At 38.4% G+C, this 18,253-nt stretch overlaps 1 protein-coding gene across 2 annotated transcripts in view; it reads left to right on the top strand.

Moving 5' to 3' along the window:
- SHROOM4 (shroom family member 4) overlaps window positions 1-18,253 on the top strand; it is a 201,609-nt gene that overhangs the window by 85,235 nt on the left and 98,121 nt on the right. For both annotated transcript variants that reach the window (XM_074360053.1, XM_010964125.3), the window contains exon 2: window positions 10,147-10,298. In XM_074360053.1, coding sequence (XP_074216154.1) covers window positions 10,147-10,298 — 152 coding nt within the window. The remainder of the gene's footprint in view (window positions 1-10,146; window positions 10,299-18,253) is intronic.

Here is an 18,253-nt window from a genome sequence, read left to right as displayed (position 1 = left end):
TAGAGCAAAAACCTAGCGGTTTCCAGAGGCAGCCTTTTGTCCCTTCCCTGAAGGGTGTTAGTCCTCTGGTCTTTTTCCAGTCAGAAATGACTAATGTTGGGTGTGCACTCTTTAGAAACTGTCTTTAGCTTTTTGCATAATGGGTGATAAATAAATGGCTTCAGGGAACCAGAAATGAGTTATTGAGTGAACCTGGCTTTGGGATGGTTTGGACTCTGGATAGTTAATCACATCCTCTTGGGCTGGAAGGCTGGATCTAACTCATTCACATTCAGCTGGAAAGTTTAGACACTTTTGATCAATTTGAAGAATAGTTTTTAACATCAACAATAGATTGGTATTAGAGAAATAAAGATTATATTAATCCAAGTAGAATTATTCCCAGTTCTGTGTAGTAATCTGGTAGAATTTAACACCCACTTTAAAAAAAGAATTTATTGAAGTGTAGTTAATTTACAATGTTAGTTTCAGGGGTACAGCAGAGTGATTCAGTTATACATATACATACATTTTTTTCAGATTCTTTTTCATTATAGGTTATTACAAGAAATTGAATATAGTTCCTAGTGCTATACAGTAGGTCTTTGTTGTTTATCTATTGTATATATAGTAATGTCCCACTCTTATTTTTGATTTCGGCCTTTCTTACAAGCATTCATGCAGAGTTCATAAATTCCAAAAGTTAATATGTCCTATTTACAGAATTTTTATTTTAGGTGGTATATAAAAGACTGGTGGTCTTTTCAGTCCCCTGGGCTCAGCTGCTAGATTTGCACACCATGCTCTCTTAATACTGGGAGGGGCATCATGGACTTTCTGGTTTGTTTTAGACTATTTGAACCCTATACAAGGGAGATTACATCACCATTGTATACAGTGCACTCTTTTGCTTGCAACCGCTTCTAAAAGTCAGGAGCAAAGTCTTTAATACGCGACCATACCATGTCCTCCAGTTTCTTCCATCCCAGTCCTCCCTGAACTCTCTCTGCCACATCAACTCTGCAAGGGTCTTTTCTCACTTGTACCACTGAAATTCATAGCTTATTAGACCACTAAGAAGCATAGGTCATCCAATAGGAGGCAGTAACGATGCTTCTCAGAGTAGGTATGAGGAATCATGGGGACCATGACAAAGAGGCATACCTGGGATAGACAGAAGGCACAGAAGTAGATGGCTCCAAGATTGGACAAGGGATTGATTCTGGCTTTATGATGTGTCAAGATAGAAATTGGTTGGTGATTAAAAATAAAACAAAACACGTTTCATCTTTACCAGTTGGCAGGTAAAGAAAATGAAGTGTATTCATTTTCATTTCCTACTGAAATTATTCACCTTATTGTAAGAGTGGTGGGGCAGGGGGAGGGGAGTAGATAAAAACTGTCTCAAAGCCCAAAGGAACAATGGGCAAATTTGTAAATTATAGCACTTGTAAAGGCTTACCCTGTAAGTGAAATGTTTTGCTTTGGTTAAAACTGTATGTGAAAATAGTGCCCAATCCTTGGACCCTACCTCAAAAATCTATTCTATATAGTGTAGGGTTCTTGATTTTTTAAAAATTCTTATTTACTTATTTATTATTAGTTTTTTTTTTTTAACGGAGGTACTGGGGATTGAACCCAGGACCTCGTGCATGCTAAGTACACACTCTACCACTGAGCTATACCCTCCCCCTAAAATTCTTTCTTAAATAAAGGGATAACTTATGTATATAGTAAAATGCACATATCCCAATGAATTTTTAGATGTGTTTAGGTCCATGTAATCAGTTTCCATATCAACATGTGAAACATTTCCAACACCCCTGAAAGTTACGCTCCTATGCTTCCTTGGCCAGTAGACCCTCTCAAAGTTGAGCACTCTTCCGAGTTTTATCACCATAGATTAGTTTTGTCTATTCTTGTCCTTTAAATAAAATGGACTCATACAGTATGTATTGTTTTAGTCTGGTCTCTCACTCAATATAATATTTTTTTCTTTTTTAAATATGTATTTTTGTTTTTATTTGTTTTGTTTTGCTTGGGAGGGAGGTAATTAGGTTTGTTTGTTTATTTATTTTTTTAATTGAATTTTCTGTTTATTAATTTTTTTACAATATTATTTTCTTTTTTTTATCAACCAAATTTCATAGTTTACATTAGGGTTCACTCTTGATATTGTACATTCTGTAATGCATAATGACATGTAGTCACCACTATAGTATCATACAGAATAATTTAATTATCCTAAAAATCCCTTGTGCTCCATCTATTCATTCCTCCCACCCTCCCTCTCTCCAAACCCCTGAAAACCACGAGCTTTTTATTGTTTCTGTAGCTGTGCCTTTTCCAGAATGTCATTTGGTTGGAATCGTACAGTTTGTGGCCTTTTCAGACTAGCTTCTTCCATTTAGTAATATGTCTTTTAAGTTTCTTGATGGAGGTACTGGGGATTGAACCCAAGACCTCATGCATGCTAACCATGCACTCTACTGCCAAGCTATACTGAAACACCTTTCCCTGCAATGTAATATTTTTGGTAGTCATCCATTTCATTGCCTGTATCAGCAGTTTGTTCTTTTTAATTGTTATGTAGTATGCCACTTTGTGTATATGTATGTTTTGATAGGTCATTCCTAGTTTTTGTCTATTGTGAATAAAGCTGCTATGAACAATGAAGTCTTTCTGTGTGTGTGTGTGTGTGTGTGTGTATGGACACATGTGCTGCTTTCTCTTGGGTATACCTAGGTGTATAATTTCTAGGTCTGAAGGTATACAGATTTCCAAAGTGGCTGTACAATTTTACACTCCCACCAGCAATGTGGAGATCAATTTGCTGTCCACTATTGCCAATACTTAGTATTTCTAGTGTTTTTAATTTTAGACATTCTGGGGGATGTGTAGTGATATTTTATCATTATTTTAAATGGCATTTCTCCAATGAGAAATGATATTGAGCACCTTTTCATATGCCTTTCAGGCACTTGATTATCTTTTTTAGTGAACTTCCTGTTCAAGTCTTTTATCAATTGTTAATTGGTTGTCTTTTTCTTACTGATTTTTAGGAGTCCTTTTTATATTCTGGATATATGTCCTTTGTCAGATGTACGTATTAAGACTATGTTTCCAGTCTGTGGCTTGCCTTTTCACTTTTTTAGTGACATTTTTAATGAGCATTTTTCAAAAATTTGATGAACTGCAATATAGCACTACTTCTTTAATGGTTATTACTTTTTGTATTCTACCCCCCAAAAATTGGCCCACCTCAAGGTCGCAAAGATATTCTCCCTTTAAAAGCTTTATGGTTTTAGTCCCCTATGATCTGGCCAATTTTTTTTAATAAAAATTTACATCAGTATTAATGCCTTGAGCTTGTGTCCCCAATCTACACAATTTTCCTTATGGATGATATAATTGACCACCACCGATATTAAAACCAATAAGGCTTGATTTTTTCTTAAATTAGATAAACATAAATATAAAATGGAAGTTTCATTATCTCCCTTTCCAGCAGATCATTTTGTGCATGGCCTGGGATCAATAAATCCACTGTGGACACTACTGTTTTAAACCACCAAAGGCTAAATAACATTTTTGACAGACACTAATAACATTAATGTCAGCAAAAGACTTCAAGGTAAACAAATGGCTGTGGTTGACAAAGTGCAAAAAGGATCCTATAAATATGTTTGCTAATAATGTAAGAAACTCTGAGTTTACTCTTGCACAGTGATGTTTTGTCCCCCTTACCTAACTTCCGGAGATAGCAGGACTGATCTGACTAGATAGGAGCAAAGCCAAACTCACTTTTGGTCACTGATGCAGGGTACAGTGGTTTTGACTCCCTATCCCATTCCCCATCACCAAATTCCTAGAGCTGAACCTGGCTCTGGACAGACTGAGTTTTTGGCAAAGATACTTAGAATTTGACTTGGGCTAATCCTCAGGGAAATTTAATGAGTCGGAGTTTAGAGGGCTTTTGTTGTGAGGATTTGTAAACTAGATGATAATTAAGCAGCTGGGGAGGAAGGAGTTGTCTGTAAGGAGAGGTCATACTGTGGGGCACAGCACAGTTTCCTTGGTCCAAGGTCAGGAGAGCCAATGGGCCTGATGCACAGGACTTTACATTCCAGGGCAAGCCCTTGTACGAGTTGGGTATCTACTTCTTAGCTGATAAAGGAAAGAAAATCTTCTCCTTTGGTGTCTACCACCTCAGTCTAGCTCCACACAGGAATTCTTACTTAGAACCAGGCCTACTTACATCTCTTTAATTGGTGGATGGTTATGAATTCTCATTTATTTAAGAGAGAGGTTTTTGTTTTCTGTTTTGCCTTTTGGGAAGCTGGGGCAAGGTAGGGAAGATGAAATTAGGAACAGTGGTTTCTTGTTTTTCAAATAGAGACGACTTTGGAATTGAAGAGGTATTTTGAAGGGAGAGAGTTGCTAAGAGAAACAAGTTAGGGCAGCCTGTACGTCTGCAACCTGGGATCAGACTGTTGAAAGCCATGTCAGAGAGATTGCAGAGGTTTCAAATCTGTGTCTCCCCTGCCTGGCTCACTCTGATTAATCTCTCCGAGCATGATCAGATTCTAAGGGATAGCAATGGGGTAAGAGAAGGCAGATCAGAAACAGCCCCCAACCTGTGGTCTGCTCAAATCAAACTAAGTTTCAGAATAAGCACACACTTTATCTACTATTTGATGATCCTGCTTCCTAGTATTTAAACTTCTCAAAACCAGCTTATCTCCATCTCTACATTTTCTCTCTATTGATTCCCCAGAAAAGACCAAATTGCTGAATTGGTGTCTTGAGTGTTACTAAAAACTTGAAAAGCTTTTAAAGGGTGATAAAGACATTCAGAAGATATTCTTATTTTTTTTTTAAGCAATATAGCTACTGTATTTTGGGCAGACCTCCGTTTATGTATTTCTAAAAAAAAATTACAAAATTAGCTATGTTGTTTGCCTTCTTAGACTATAGACAAGCTGGTGGAGGTAGGGGAATGGGTGGGTACAGTCAACCCTAGGTATCTGTCAGAGATTGGTTCTAAGACCCCTGTGGATACCAAAATCCATGGAAGTTCAAGTACCTTACAGTTGGCCCTCCCTATTGGTGGGGTTCCACATCCATGAAATTGACCAAAAAGATGAACCCGCGGGTGCAGAACCCGCGGATTGATTTGGTGGGTTTACTCCTATAACTGGCTCTTATAATTGGCCAACAAAGTTTTGGTCAGTGCCTCATTTTTCCAGTAAATTTCTTGTAGCAAGCAGAGGTATTCACAATCATGCCATTGACTATTAATACTACCCTTACACTATTGTAATAAACATTCAATACTTGTTGGTTATTGTTGCAGATGGTATTTCTCCTGCTGATGCATTTTTTTCCCAAGATAAACCTAGTTTATCTTTTCTCTTTCACTTTCTCATATTTCCTAGTTTAGTCAAAAGACTCAAGCAAGTATCTGCTAGTATCTCTTATTTATTACAGAAATTACTGGGAAGCCAATAAGTGCTGTTAAGTCCATTTTTCTTTGCCTTTACTCTCAAGGGGCCAACTTGTCACTTTGTTGACAGTTATTACAGTACTCCATGCTTCACTGAAAATCCATCAAAAATTTCTAATTCGCCAACTCATTAGCACAAACTGGGGCTTCAGGAATCTCTTTCAGTGTCTCAACCCAGTGTGCTTTTATAAGCGTTCCAATCCTGATGGACAACTCAAGAACAAACTCAGGGAGATGAGAGACGGAAGTTGATTAGTCAGTTCTGAAGGAGTGAATTGTGGGTGAAGGCAAAGTACAGTGTGATTATCTGTGTCAGCAGAAGGACTTTGCTAGCTGTTCACAGGTCACGGAATGTCAGAGTTCCACGGGTCCTCAGAGATCATCTAGTCAGACCTCTATGTTTTACCATTAAGGGTAAAAGAGGCCAAAAGACGGGAAAGGGACTTGTCCAAGGTCAATCAGCTCTTCCCAACTTTCCAGACACCAGCTGGCTTTTTGTCATATGACCTTTATGCAATCAGTTTTCAATTACTTGGGCTACTCACTGCTAGCCCAGAGATCACTTGGATAATCCAAAATGACAGGTAAGTTAACCATTGTTTACATTGGGCTTTGTGATGTGTGTTTATACTGACATTCCAATGCGTCTGGGTCCAATCTGAGAATTCACAACACTTCAAACGAAACAAGAAAGCCACCCTGAAGGGCTGATTCAGGAAGAGCTGGAAAGTTGACCAGCCTTACTGAATGGACAGCATCAAATGATGCTATACAGCCCTTCAAGCAAGACATGTTATTCTCAACATGTTTGTTGATTCACACCTGTCTTACACCCCAGCCAGAGTTATGAGTGGCGAGATGGGAAGGGAAAAATAAAATCTTTTATAGAAAAAAAAATATATATACACACATAGAAGAAGATATATATATATATCTTATTTCCCCCCTTCTTTCTTCCCTCCCTCCCTTCATCCCTCCCTCTCTTCTCCCTTCCTTTCCTTTCCATTCTTTTTCCTTGCTAGAAAAATGAACAGCTGCTTCATCTTCTATATAAACAAATATATAGATGGTTGAGCCATTGACCTGGAGAACTAGCTTTCGGGATGCCAAACAATAAATGGAAGACATGCTGGATCCCAGGAATCTAGAGGTGGAGGAGGGAGCAATACTTTTTAAAAGAATCAGTAAGTTAGGAGGAATAAGTAGGAATCTGTTGTATAGCTCAGTAAATGCCCTGGCTCTGGGAAAGAGCTAGTTTGAGGTATGGTCCAAGGGCTCTTCAACCAAATGGAGTTTCATTTCCTGATCTGGACCCTTCCATACTCTGGGACTGTGCTGGGAGGCCATAATTTGCTGGTTTGTTGTAGGACAATTCTCACAGTTATGCTAAAATGGAACTACTACTATTCATGTTCTGAAGACGATGCTACTGGTGACTGAGAAAGGGCATGGAACAGAAAAACGTGCGTGGACAATTTGCTTGCACCTACAGCCCAAGAAGGAGTTACCACAAGGATTCAGATAGTAGCAGCCAAAGGGGCGGGAGGGAATGCAAAATGCCCGAGCTCTTACTGCAGCAATAATTAAGCATTTTCGTTTAAAAGGTTCCCCCCTACTTTCATTTTCTGGCCTAGAATAAACAGATCTTGTTAATGTAACAAAGTACTTAATTAACCCGAGGTGGGACTTAATATCAATACATATTGAAGGAAAGACTTGCTGTGGTTAACAGTAATATGGATAATTGAGTTATGTGAATTTAAAAAAATGGGTAGAATGAATTAAGACTAATGTACATCAACAGGAAAAATCTATTAGCATTCATTAGTTAGACTCCTGTTTGTGGTTCTTTGTCAGCCTAAGGAAACCCTTTTAGATGGCTGATGCCTGTTGAAAGCCCTGCCTGATGTTGACATCCTTCCATGGATGCCAAAGGAATGAGTCATTCAAATAGAACTTCTGAAATTCAAGTATAGCCCTTTGCTTCTTTTCTTTCTTTCTTCCTTTCTTTCTTCCTTTCTTTCTTCCTTCCTTTCTTTCTTTCTTTCTTTTCTTTCTTTTCTTTCTTTTCTTTCTTTTCTTTCTTTTCTTTCTTTCTTTTCTTTCTTTTCTTTCTTTTCTTTCCTTTCTCAGCAGTGACTGTGAAGGAATAATGATAATGACAATGGAAATAAGAGTGTGATCCTAATTAATTTGCTGAGAATTGGCCCCCATTTACCAATATTGACTTGTTTTGCCTTGAGTGGTGGCCCAGGTATTGGAACAAAGGTATATATATATATATTTTTTTCAATGTCACTTGGCTAACCTATGATTTGTCAGACAAAGGTTAATTAAAAAAAAAACTGTTGGGTTAGCAGCAATAAATTTAATAACAGTCTGTGTATTTAACTCAGAATTTCAATTTATTGGATGGGATTTTTAAAATCCTGAATTAACATTTTTCTCTGTACTCAGAGGTCTCTTCTGCCAAATTGCACATGAGCTGGCCAACCTAAAGCTCAGCAGAATGCTAACTTACATGGTGTGGGGCTACATTGGAGGGATGTTATAAAAGACTGAAAGAAAGATTGGAACAAGAGTAGAAGTAAATGTAAAACTATCTACAGCAAAGACCAGCCCTTAGCTGCCCCATTTAGAATCTGCCTTTCCCTAAGGATTTAATCATTCTCAAATCTTTTGCACCTGGGAGAAAACAAACATCTCTTCCTGATTCCATTAGTGGGTTGGACCTTTTTTCACCTGACCATCTCCATGGACATATGAACTTTAAATGGTAACCCACCCCTGAAGCTGTGAACTATGTCTGCTTTGTTCATTTTTGTATCTCTAGCACTTAGCAAGTTGTCCCATGAATACTAGAAGTTAGCTAAAAACTTGAGCAATGAATTAATGGATGGATGAGATGGCTCCTGCCACCAAGGGTGGAATTGATATTCCAACAGGCAGAACTCACTTTTGTGAGTTCTACAAAAGAAGCTATAATAAGGACCCTTGGGGGACATTCTGCTTTGCTTTGCTTTTGCCTACCCCAGTGGCTATTATTTCTACCTTTGCTTTCAATGCCCCCCTGCCTGACTACATTCCTACCAAGATTGCCATGGCCAGTGGAAATTCTGTAGACTGTGGTAAAACAGTGAACACCCGTGTTTCCAGCTTTCGGTCAGTGTCCACTGTGTGCCAGACACTGGTAGCACTATGCTAGGCACTTGTTAATCAGTTATTTTGTATCTTTTGAATTTGCAGCTCCACTCACAGAGTATTGAGCTGGAAGCCACCTTTAAGGTCTTCAGAGTCAATCTCTTTGCTGTAAAAATCAGAGCTCACATGAGAAAGGAACCCTCCTACACTGTTGGTAGGAGTGTAAATTGGAGCAGCCACTATGGAAAACAGTGTTGGAGATTCCTTAAAAAACTGAAAACAGAGTTGCCATATGATCCAGCAATCCCACTTCTGGGCATATATCTGGAGAAAACTCAAATTCGAAAAGATACATGCACCCCAATGTTCACAGCAGCACTATATACAATATCCAAGACAGGGAAAAAACCTGAATGTCCATTGATGACTGGGTAAAGATGATGTGATATATATATCACACATATATACATATACATACAATGGAATACTATTCAGCCATAAAAATAATTAAATAATGCCATTTGCAACAACGTGGGTGGACCTAGAGATTATCATAGTAAGTGAAGTAAGTCAGACAGAGAAAGACAGCTATTGTATATCACTTATATGTAGAATCTAAAAAAAAAAGTACAAATGAACTTATTTACAGAGCAGAAACAGATTCACAGACATAAAAAACAAACTTATAGTTACCAAAGGGGAAAAGGAGTCAGAGAGGGATAAATTAGTTTAGGTTTAGCAGATACACACAACTATGTATAAAATAGGCAAACAGCAAGGTCCTAGTGTATAGCACAGGGAACTATAGTCAATATCCTGTAATAAACCATAACAGAAAAGAATATGAAAAAGAATACACACACACACACACACACACACACACGCACATATATACCTGAATCACTATGCTGTACACCAGAAACCAACACAGCATTGCAAATCAACTATACTTCAATTTAAAACAATCACAGTCCACATTTATTGAGGACTTACTGTTCCCAGATACTCCATAACAACCCTGTGAGATAGGCATACTTGTTATCTAGATTTCACACATGAGGCCATTGCGACACAGAGATGTTAGGTAACTTGCTTAGGGTCACACAGACAGAAAGTACTAGAACCAAGATTCACACTCAGTTTGTCAGATTTCAAAGTCTGCCCGAAGAGAGAAAAGGACTTGCCAAAGGTCATTTTGGGAGAGCCTAGGACTTCTGGCTCTAATTTGTGTGCACAGTGTGCTATCCCTTGCTGCTACCTTAGGGGCTCCTGCTGAACATCGTTTTTGTGTTTAGAAGTTTTTGTCTCCCCAACTGGACTGTGGATTTCTCCAGGGCAAAGACTACATTATTTCTGTTTCCTTCTTCCTCAAGGGCTTGCCAAAGCTTGGCCTTCAGTAAATAATGCCTGTAATCAGGCTTAACTACTTGTGACTCAGAGGTTGGAAGAACCCAAGAAGTGGAATTTGGGGGACAGACCCACCTCACCACCTGCTTTCTCTTTTGTTCTCTGCCACACAGATTGAAGATGGAGGCAAGGCAGCCTTGTCCCAGAAGATGAGGACTGGCGATGAACTGGTGAATATTAATGGCACTCCATTGTATGGCTCCCGCCAAGAGGCCCTCATCCTCATCAAAGGCTCCTTCCGGATCCTCAAGCTGATTGTCAGGAGGTAAGATACAGGGAGAGTTGCTATAAGGTGCAGGAGCCGCTGGAACCACTTGGTTGGTAGTGAAACCTCAGTAGAGTCATGTCAATCAGTATCACCAAGGAAAGAGGTGTTTCACATGAACAGAATTTTGCAGGCCACTGAAGTAGAATGGCATAAGAGAAAGCACCTTTGGTTCAAATCCTGGCACTGCCATGTACTGCCCACGTCATCTGGGATAAATTTATTTTCCCTCTGTAAGACTCAGTCTCCTTATTTGGTACTGAGAGGATTAAATGACTCCATCCACACCCAGGGCCTACCTAACCCAGAGTTTTCCTATCTCCCCCTTCAGAAGAGGCCACCACTGCTGAACCACACAGAGATTTAAAGAGACCCTCCTCCCAGCCATGGTAGGCACTCCGGTGGCTGTGGCAAACTCTAAGATAGAAGTCCTGCCCTTGAGGAGTATGCAGTCTAATAGGGGAGAGAAAGGCACACATGTGATGAATTAATTAGCCATACTTTTTTTTTTTTAATGGAGGTACTTGGGATTGAACCCAGGACCTCATGCATGCTAAGCATGTGCTCTACCACTGAGCTATACCCTCCCCCCAGCAATACATTTTTAAACAAAAGCAATAAAGGAGATTTCACAGGGTGAAGTGTCATTGTCGGATGGCTTGTTCAGACAGCAACTGCTATTTAGAGTTCAAGAGAAAGAGAAAGCACTTCCAAAGAGATTGTTAGGGTAAGACTTCATAGAGGAGGTGGAATTTGAGCTAAAAGGTAGGTAGTATTTGATAAAGAAGCCTTCAAGAAGGGAAAGGAATTCCAGATAAGTGGAGCAGCAGAGGCAGAAGGAAGATAAGAACACAGCATCCAGGACTGACCTGCCCAGAGGCTGGCAGGCATGTGGTTTGGAGGGAAGCCCACATCCCACCGAGGAGGGGCATCCATGAGTATAGCCAGGGCCTGGCTTGGGGTGCGGAGCATGGAGCTGTCCCTGTGGCCCATGGGAATTCAGCCACATGTACAGTCACTCTGGCAATATACCTTCTCCAAGCCAGAAACCAAATTTACTTTCATAAAAAAAACTCGTGAAGAAAAATTTTTATAAAGAGAAGGAAGACAAGGACATATTTGGGCACAGTCATTCTATTACTGCCAAAGCATCTCCTTAATGGTGAGCTTTCCATAGGTCTCTCTTTCAATTTGCTGCTGCATCTTTGCTCTGCACTACTGGAATGCATCCTTCTCCCTCTCTCTTAGTTTCCTTTATCCTATACATATGCCTATGTTTTTCCATGTTATTTATTTTTATTAGAAAGTGTCTTCCCGCAGTCAAACTTCCCCCTCTGGTTCCTGCCCCATCTTCTTCCTTATGTTCATACCCAGTCTTTCAAAAGGAGAATCTATACTCACTGTCTCCACTTCTTCACCTGCCATTTAGCTTTCCACTCACTCCAGTCTGAATTTGAGCCCTCAAACTCCACTGAAACTATTCTGTCAAAAGTTATATATTACTATCCAGAGGAAACTCTAATTCAAAAAGGTACATGCACCCCAATGTTCATAGCAGCACTACTTACAATAGCCAAGACATGGAAACAACCCAAATGTCCATCAATAGAAAACTAGATAAAGAAGTTGTGGTATGTTTGTACAATGGAATACTACTCGGCCATGAAAAAGAATGAAATAATGCCATTTGCAGCAACATGGATGGACCTGGAGATCGACATTCTGTGTGAAGTGAGCCAGAAAGAAAAAGAAAAATACCATCTGATACCAGTCATATGTAGAATCTAAAAAAAGACACAAATGAACTTATTTACAAAACAAAAACAGACTCACAGACATAGAAAACAAACTTATCATTACCAGAATGGGGAAATAGGGTGGGAAGGGATAAATTGGGAGTTTGGGATTTGCAGATACTAACTAACTACTATATATAAAGTAGATAAACAACAAGTTCATACTGTATAGCACAGGGAACTATGTGCAATACCTTGTAATAAACTACAATGAAAAATAATATGAAAATAATTATGCATGTATATGTATAACTGAAACATTATGCTGTACACCAGAAATGGACACATTGTAAACTGACTATACTTCAATAAAAAAAAAACCAAAAAAATCCCCAACAACAAGTTATATATTACCTCCTAATTGTCCAAGTTAATGGATTATTTCCAGTCTTCATCAGATATGATTTACATATGACATTTGACTTTGTTGCTCTGGATTATGCCCTCCTTTGTGAAACTCTTCTGTCTTGCTTTCAAGATGCCCCATTTTCTTTTTTGGAGGGGTCTAACTGGTAAAGATTTTATTTTTTGTTTTCTTTCTTTTAAATAGACTTTATTTTTTAGAACAGTTTCAGGTTTACAGCAGAATTGAGCAGAAAATACAGAGTTCGCACATAGCCCTCCCCACCCACAAATATATATTCCCCTACCCTCAACATCCCTCATTAGTGTGGCATATTTGGTACAATCGATGAACCAATATGGGCACATTATTATCAATCAAAGTCCATAGTTTACATTAGGGTTCACTCTTGATCTTGTACATTCTATGGGTTTTGACAAATGCATAATGACATGTAGCCACTGTAGTAGCATACAGAATAACTTCATTGCCCTAAAAATCCCTTGTGCTCCATCTATTCATTCCTCCCTCCCTCTCTCCACACCCCTGGAAGCCATGATCTTTTTATTGTTTCTGTAGCTGTGCCTTTTCCAGAATGTCATTTGGTTGGAATCGTATAGTTTGTAGCCTTTTCAGACTGGCTTGTTTTCTTTTTTTATTGAGGTTTAGTCAGTTATAATGTGTCAATTTCTGGTGTACAGCATAATGTCCCACAAGATACCCCATTTCTTTGTTCTCCTCCTACTTCTCTGTTCATTTTTTTAAATGAGGTTCATTTACCACCTGCTTTTCCTCTGACCATCCCTTAAATGTTGGTGTTTCCCCTAGCTCCACCCTTTTCTCACTTCATTAATAGACTGGAAAATCTCACCAGGTCCCTGAGCTTCCATTATTATCTATATGTGGATGACTGTATCTCTTATGCCCCAGACCCCTATAGCCAACTTCCTACTGGACATTTATACTTAGATGTCTAGAAGCATTTCACACATAACACGCTCAGAACCTAACACATTATCTCCTTCTCCTCGCAAGCTTCTTATCTCAGTAACTGGGACCACCATGCCCTTAGTCAGCCAAGCCAGAAACATGGACGCCATCTTTAATTCTTCCATCATTTTCATGCTCTCCATCTAAATGACTGATCCTGAGGAAAGAATATTTAGAGGGAAAGGGATTTGAGTGAGTTAGTAAGGGTGAAGTTTTACGGGATCCCATTGATCTACTACCTGCTTGTATCTAAGATTAAACCATGCCTGCCCGAGTACCTGAGTAGGAGGTGGCATGTTAAGTAATGCCTTGTACAATAGACACATTGTCACTGACTCAATCCTGGACAGGTCATGATATATGTTTTAAATAAGGGTTCTTGAAGGGCCAGCTTGGTGAATTTGGAAGTTCTCATTTTGGAGCCAGATAGACCTATGTATGCTACTTCCTAGTTCTGTCACGTGGGAAATCATAGTTCCTGTATAATGGCATTATTGTGATGATTAAGTGAGGCAGTTTCTATAAAATGCCTTTAATGTAATAGGTTCTCAATGAATTTCAGTCCCATTCCTTTCCCCTGGGTATAAAAGAAGCATAATTGGAGTAACCAACCATTATTAAATAAGGAGAGCATCAAACCGGATTGTGCTTTGCAACCTAGTCTTCAGAGAGCAAGAGTTGCTGGGAAACCATTAGGGGTGGAAAAGATCAAAGAAATAAAGGCCCTTGGGAAGCATTGGTTGAAACATTGAAACACAGAGGTACCAGCACTTCAAAGGACTGTAGACCATCCACAGTGGTGGCTTCTGACCCAGTCAGAAAAATGGAAGAGTTCAGGTGCGTCACTCTCTCACCCTCCCTCAGTGAACTCCATGTCCTCTTTCTCCTTGCTGTAGTGACATCTGCCACTACCAGTCACTTAGGAGTGGCTATAATTATGGCCTTGGAGATAGTAGGGCCCTTGGTTTTCATAGTGTGACAGGTCCTATAGCTCCCTGAACCTTCATTGGTCTACCCTTTCAGCCTCACCTTCTCAACCCCTATTGGAGGAGGCTTTCAATGACATTATTTATTAGGTGATGCTGCCCTCTTGTGGAAAACTTAACCTTCACCTATGGACTACCCTGGGGATGGTATAGGACATTTATTCCTTCCTTCTTAGTCCAAGTTATTCTTCCAATCTATGAAAGAGCTCTTAGCACATAAAAGAAGTGTGATCTCCCTGAAATTTAGTATTTGGCCTAGTGTTTTATATTAAGGTAGACTCTTTGGTTTGAGTCAGCAATCAACTAACAAAGATTCAACACTGAGCTTTAGATCTTTGCTTCAGTCTTTGGGGATGAATATATAGAGAAGGAACTTTAGAAAACGGCTTATTCTGAAAAGCCAGCCCAGGTCTTCCTCATATATTATTTTTTAGATAATGGTCAACTAATTCAGAAATCTAGGTGTTACCCTTAGCAATTTCTCACTTGCCTCAAAGCAGTTCAGTCCAAGTTATTTAAAGTCTTGATGATTCTACTTGCTAAAAACCTCTCTGTATCCTTTTTCTTAATCCAATTGCTCATTGTTTCTTACCTGGACCATTGTAAGAGCCTTCTCACTGGCTTCTCATCTTTTAGTCTCACCTCATTCCAATCTTTCCATTCTCCAAATAGGCATCTAATCATGTCACTTATCTATTTTTTTTTAAAAAAGGACCAATAACCACACAGTAATGTTGGAGATTCATTTTATATTGATAGAAGATGCAAACTATATTGAAGATTTGTATTCATGAACTCTTTTTTTTTTGGCAAAAACAAAAACAAAACAGTATCCAAATACGCAGAGGAAAAAAACCCCTGCAGTGCAAGAAAAATTATAGAAATGTTTATATGGGAGACTTTAACATAATTTAACTATAACAGATAAAGTAGAACCCAAAAATGTTCTTCAAAGGTTTGAAAACATAATTCATAAGATCTAATGAATAAATGTCAAAAATTATAGTGTATAGACAGTGAATACACTCTTTTCAAATATTCAGATAACATTTAAAAAAATAATCATATGCTAACACCACAAAGAAAACCTTTGCAAACTCTTACGAGTAGAAATCACACTTGCCCTGTTCTCTGATGATAATGTAAGACTTTTATAAACTTAAAAACAAATTTAAACAAAAGTATTCAGCTGCATGAATATTTCAGAACACATTTATATGCAAGTATTAGCCCAAAGAAACACTGGCAGACTAATAAAAAAAATAACAAAAATGAGATCATGGCTTATCAAATCTTTGAAAGCAATATTCAGAAGTAAATTCATAACCTTAAATATTTCATTATTAAAAATGAAGAATGAAATTATGTGACTAAGAATCCAATATAATATGAAGCCGAGGGGTAGGGTTTTTTTTTATGGGGGGATGAATTAAGTAGATAAGCCTCTAGCAAATTTAATCTAGAAAACAAAGACGAATTATAAATAAAACCTAAATGATAAATGGAATATAACAACAACTATAAAGAAGGTCTCTTAAATTATAGGATACTACTAAATTGTACCTTCATAAATTTGAAAATCTCAGAGAAATTTCAAGTACCTAATAAATTGTTAAATACCAAGCATTATTGAGAAGTTGAAAACTAAATGGATCTGTAATTGTAGAAACATTGGAAACAATTATCAAAGAGAAAATTCCAAAAATCCTTTAAGGCTAGATGTTTTTATCAGTGAGTTCTTTCAAGGAACTTTCTAGGCATAGCCAAATTCAATTCTATAACAGTGGTATAAAATTGAAAATCTTGCAGAGTTATTCACATTGTTTTTGAAGCTAGCATTGCTCTGATACCAATGCCTGACAAATTGCTCCAAAAAGAATATTCTATCCAATTTGTGGACTTAGATGCAAAACCTATATGAAATTCTATCCGATCTCCTTCAGTAATGTTGGGCAATAATTCACTGCAATTGTTAAAAGATAATTGTTAAAAAGGCAAAAATCTTAACTCTCATACCGATATAAAAATGAACATATGTTAAAGATTTTATTTAACATTAGTGAAGAAGTTGTTAAGGTGTTACAATCACTTCAAAGGATAAGTCAAAGAAGCACAACTTTAATTTAAAACTAACACACACTAGGCCACGGTCACCATTGGGAGCTCTAAGAAGAAATATATCTCATTCACAATAGCAACCAGACACATACAATTCTCAGGAATGATCTTAATAGGAAATATGTATGAAAGAAAGAGAATGCATATGGTGGGAATTACAAAACTGTACAGAAAGGGAAAATGTGTAGACATTATTTTTGCTCAGGCAGGTAAACTCTTAGATCACTGCTATAATGATAAAAAAGCAAGACACAATGTAATTAATGGATAGGATATACACATGTCCTGGTTTAGGCATGCTGTTCGAAGATAACTTCCAAACTGTTGTTCCTCCATACTCATGCAAAAATCCCTTCTGAAATTCAAGCAAGTGGGTTTTACCATTTTCATTCCCTTATCAATGTCATCCGTCAGCCTCCAAGTCATTCTCCCACTCCCATTTTATACTTTGGCACCTGCTTCACCATTGTCTTCTCTACCCCAGTTCCTACTGTCATACTGAAAGATTTCAAGGTCCTCGCAGAGGAACACAAACTTTTGTCTTATGGGTCCTTGATCTTGACTTCAGAGATAAACCCTTCCAGATCAGCTGCTCACTCCCCTGACTGTACCATGGACATTCTAACCTTCCAGTAAACAAATATTTATCGAATGTCTAACCTATGCTAGAGTCTAGTGATTCAGTCATGAAAGCCTGACACCTTCCAGTCTTTCTCCATCAGAGTTCCTTATTTGAATCATAGAACAAAGAAAATAAATTGAGTGACTATTACCTCAATTTTTCCCAAGGATGACACATAACTCAGAGTATGCTAGATGCATAAGACAGAAGTTAATTCATTACAAACAATGGATACTTTAGGGCTGTGATTCTCACTGATGAACATCACTTAGGAACTTGCTAGAAATGCAGATCAAGGGTGCTACTGTAGACCTATGGAATCAAAACTCTGGGTGTGGCCCCCAGCAATGTTTTAACAGGCTTTCTGGGTGAAAAGGTTACAGTTTGAGAACACCTGTCTTGAGGCCTTAGGGCTCAATTCCCATCTTAATTCTCATGAATCAGTTGAGAAAGACTGAATTCAACTCTCTGATAACAACCTTTTCTTCTTCTAGCTTTCTCATACCCCATTCTCTTTCCAGCCACTCTTACATATCATTAAGGCTGAAAATATCTTGTTCTCTTATTCTGTCAGTCACCTTTTGATCACCATTGACCATGACTCTCCTTATTCTGCTCATTTAATCTGAACAACTGCATTCATTCATGGTTTTGACTACCACCTCTGTGCTCACAATTACATCTCTAGTTCTGATCTTTCTCCAGAGCTCATATGCACAGCAGCCTGGTAAAAATCTCTGCAGGAAAACCCAACAGAAAATTGAAATGCACTGTGTATAAAGATAAATTCATTATTTTGCTTACAAAACTCTCTCCCCTTCCAATAGTGGTTGGTGGTACTTTCATCCACTTCACCATCCAACTGGGAGAGACCTGAGTCACTTCTGATTCCTTGTTCTCCCTCACTAAGTCATGTTGATTGTTACCTCTCAAACACTTCCAGAATTTCTCTTCATCCCTCCATTCCCACCACTATTGCCCCAGTTCCAGCCCTCATCATCTCTCGCCTGGACTATTTCAGTAGCCCTCTCGGCTGTCTCAGATCTGTCTGCCAAGGTGTTGCTACAGAAACAAATCTAAAATACAAATTCAATTATATT

Source organism: Camelus bactrianus, chromosome X, assembly GCF_048773025.1.
Source record: "Camelus bactrianus isolate YW-2024 breed Bactrian camel chromosome X, ASM4877302v1, whole genome shotgun sequence".
NCBI lineage: Eukaryota > Metazoa > Chordata > Mammalia > Artiodactyla > Camelidae > Camelus > Camelus bactrianus.
Note: the sequence above shows the minus strand (reverse complement) of the source record. Positions and strands in the feature narration are given on the sequence as shown.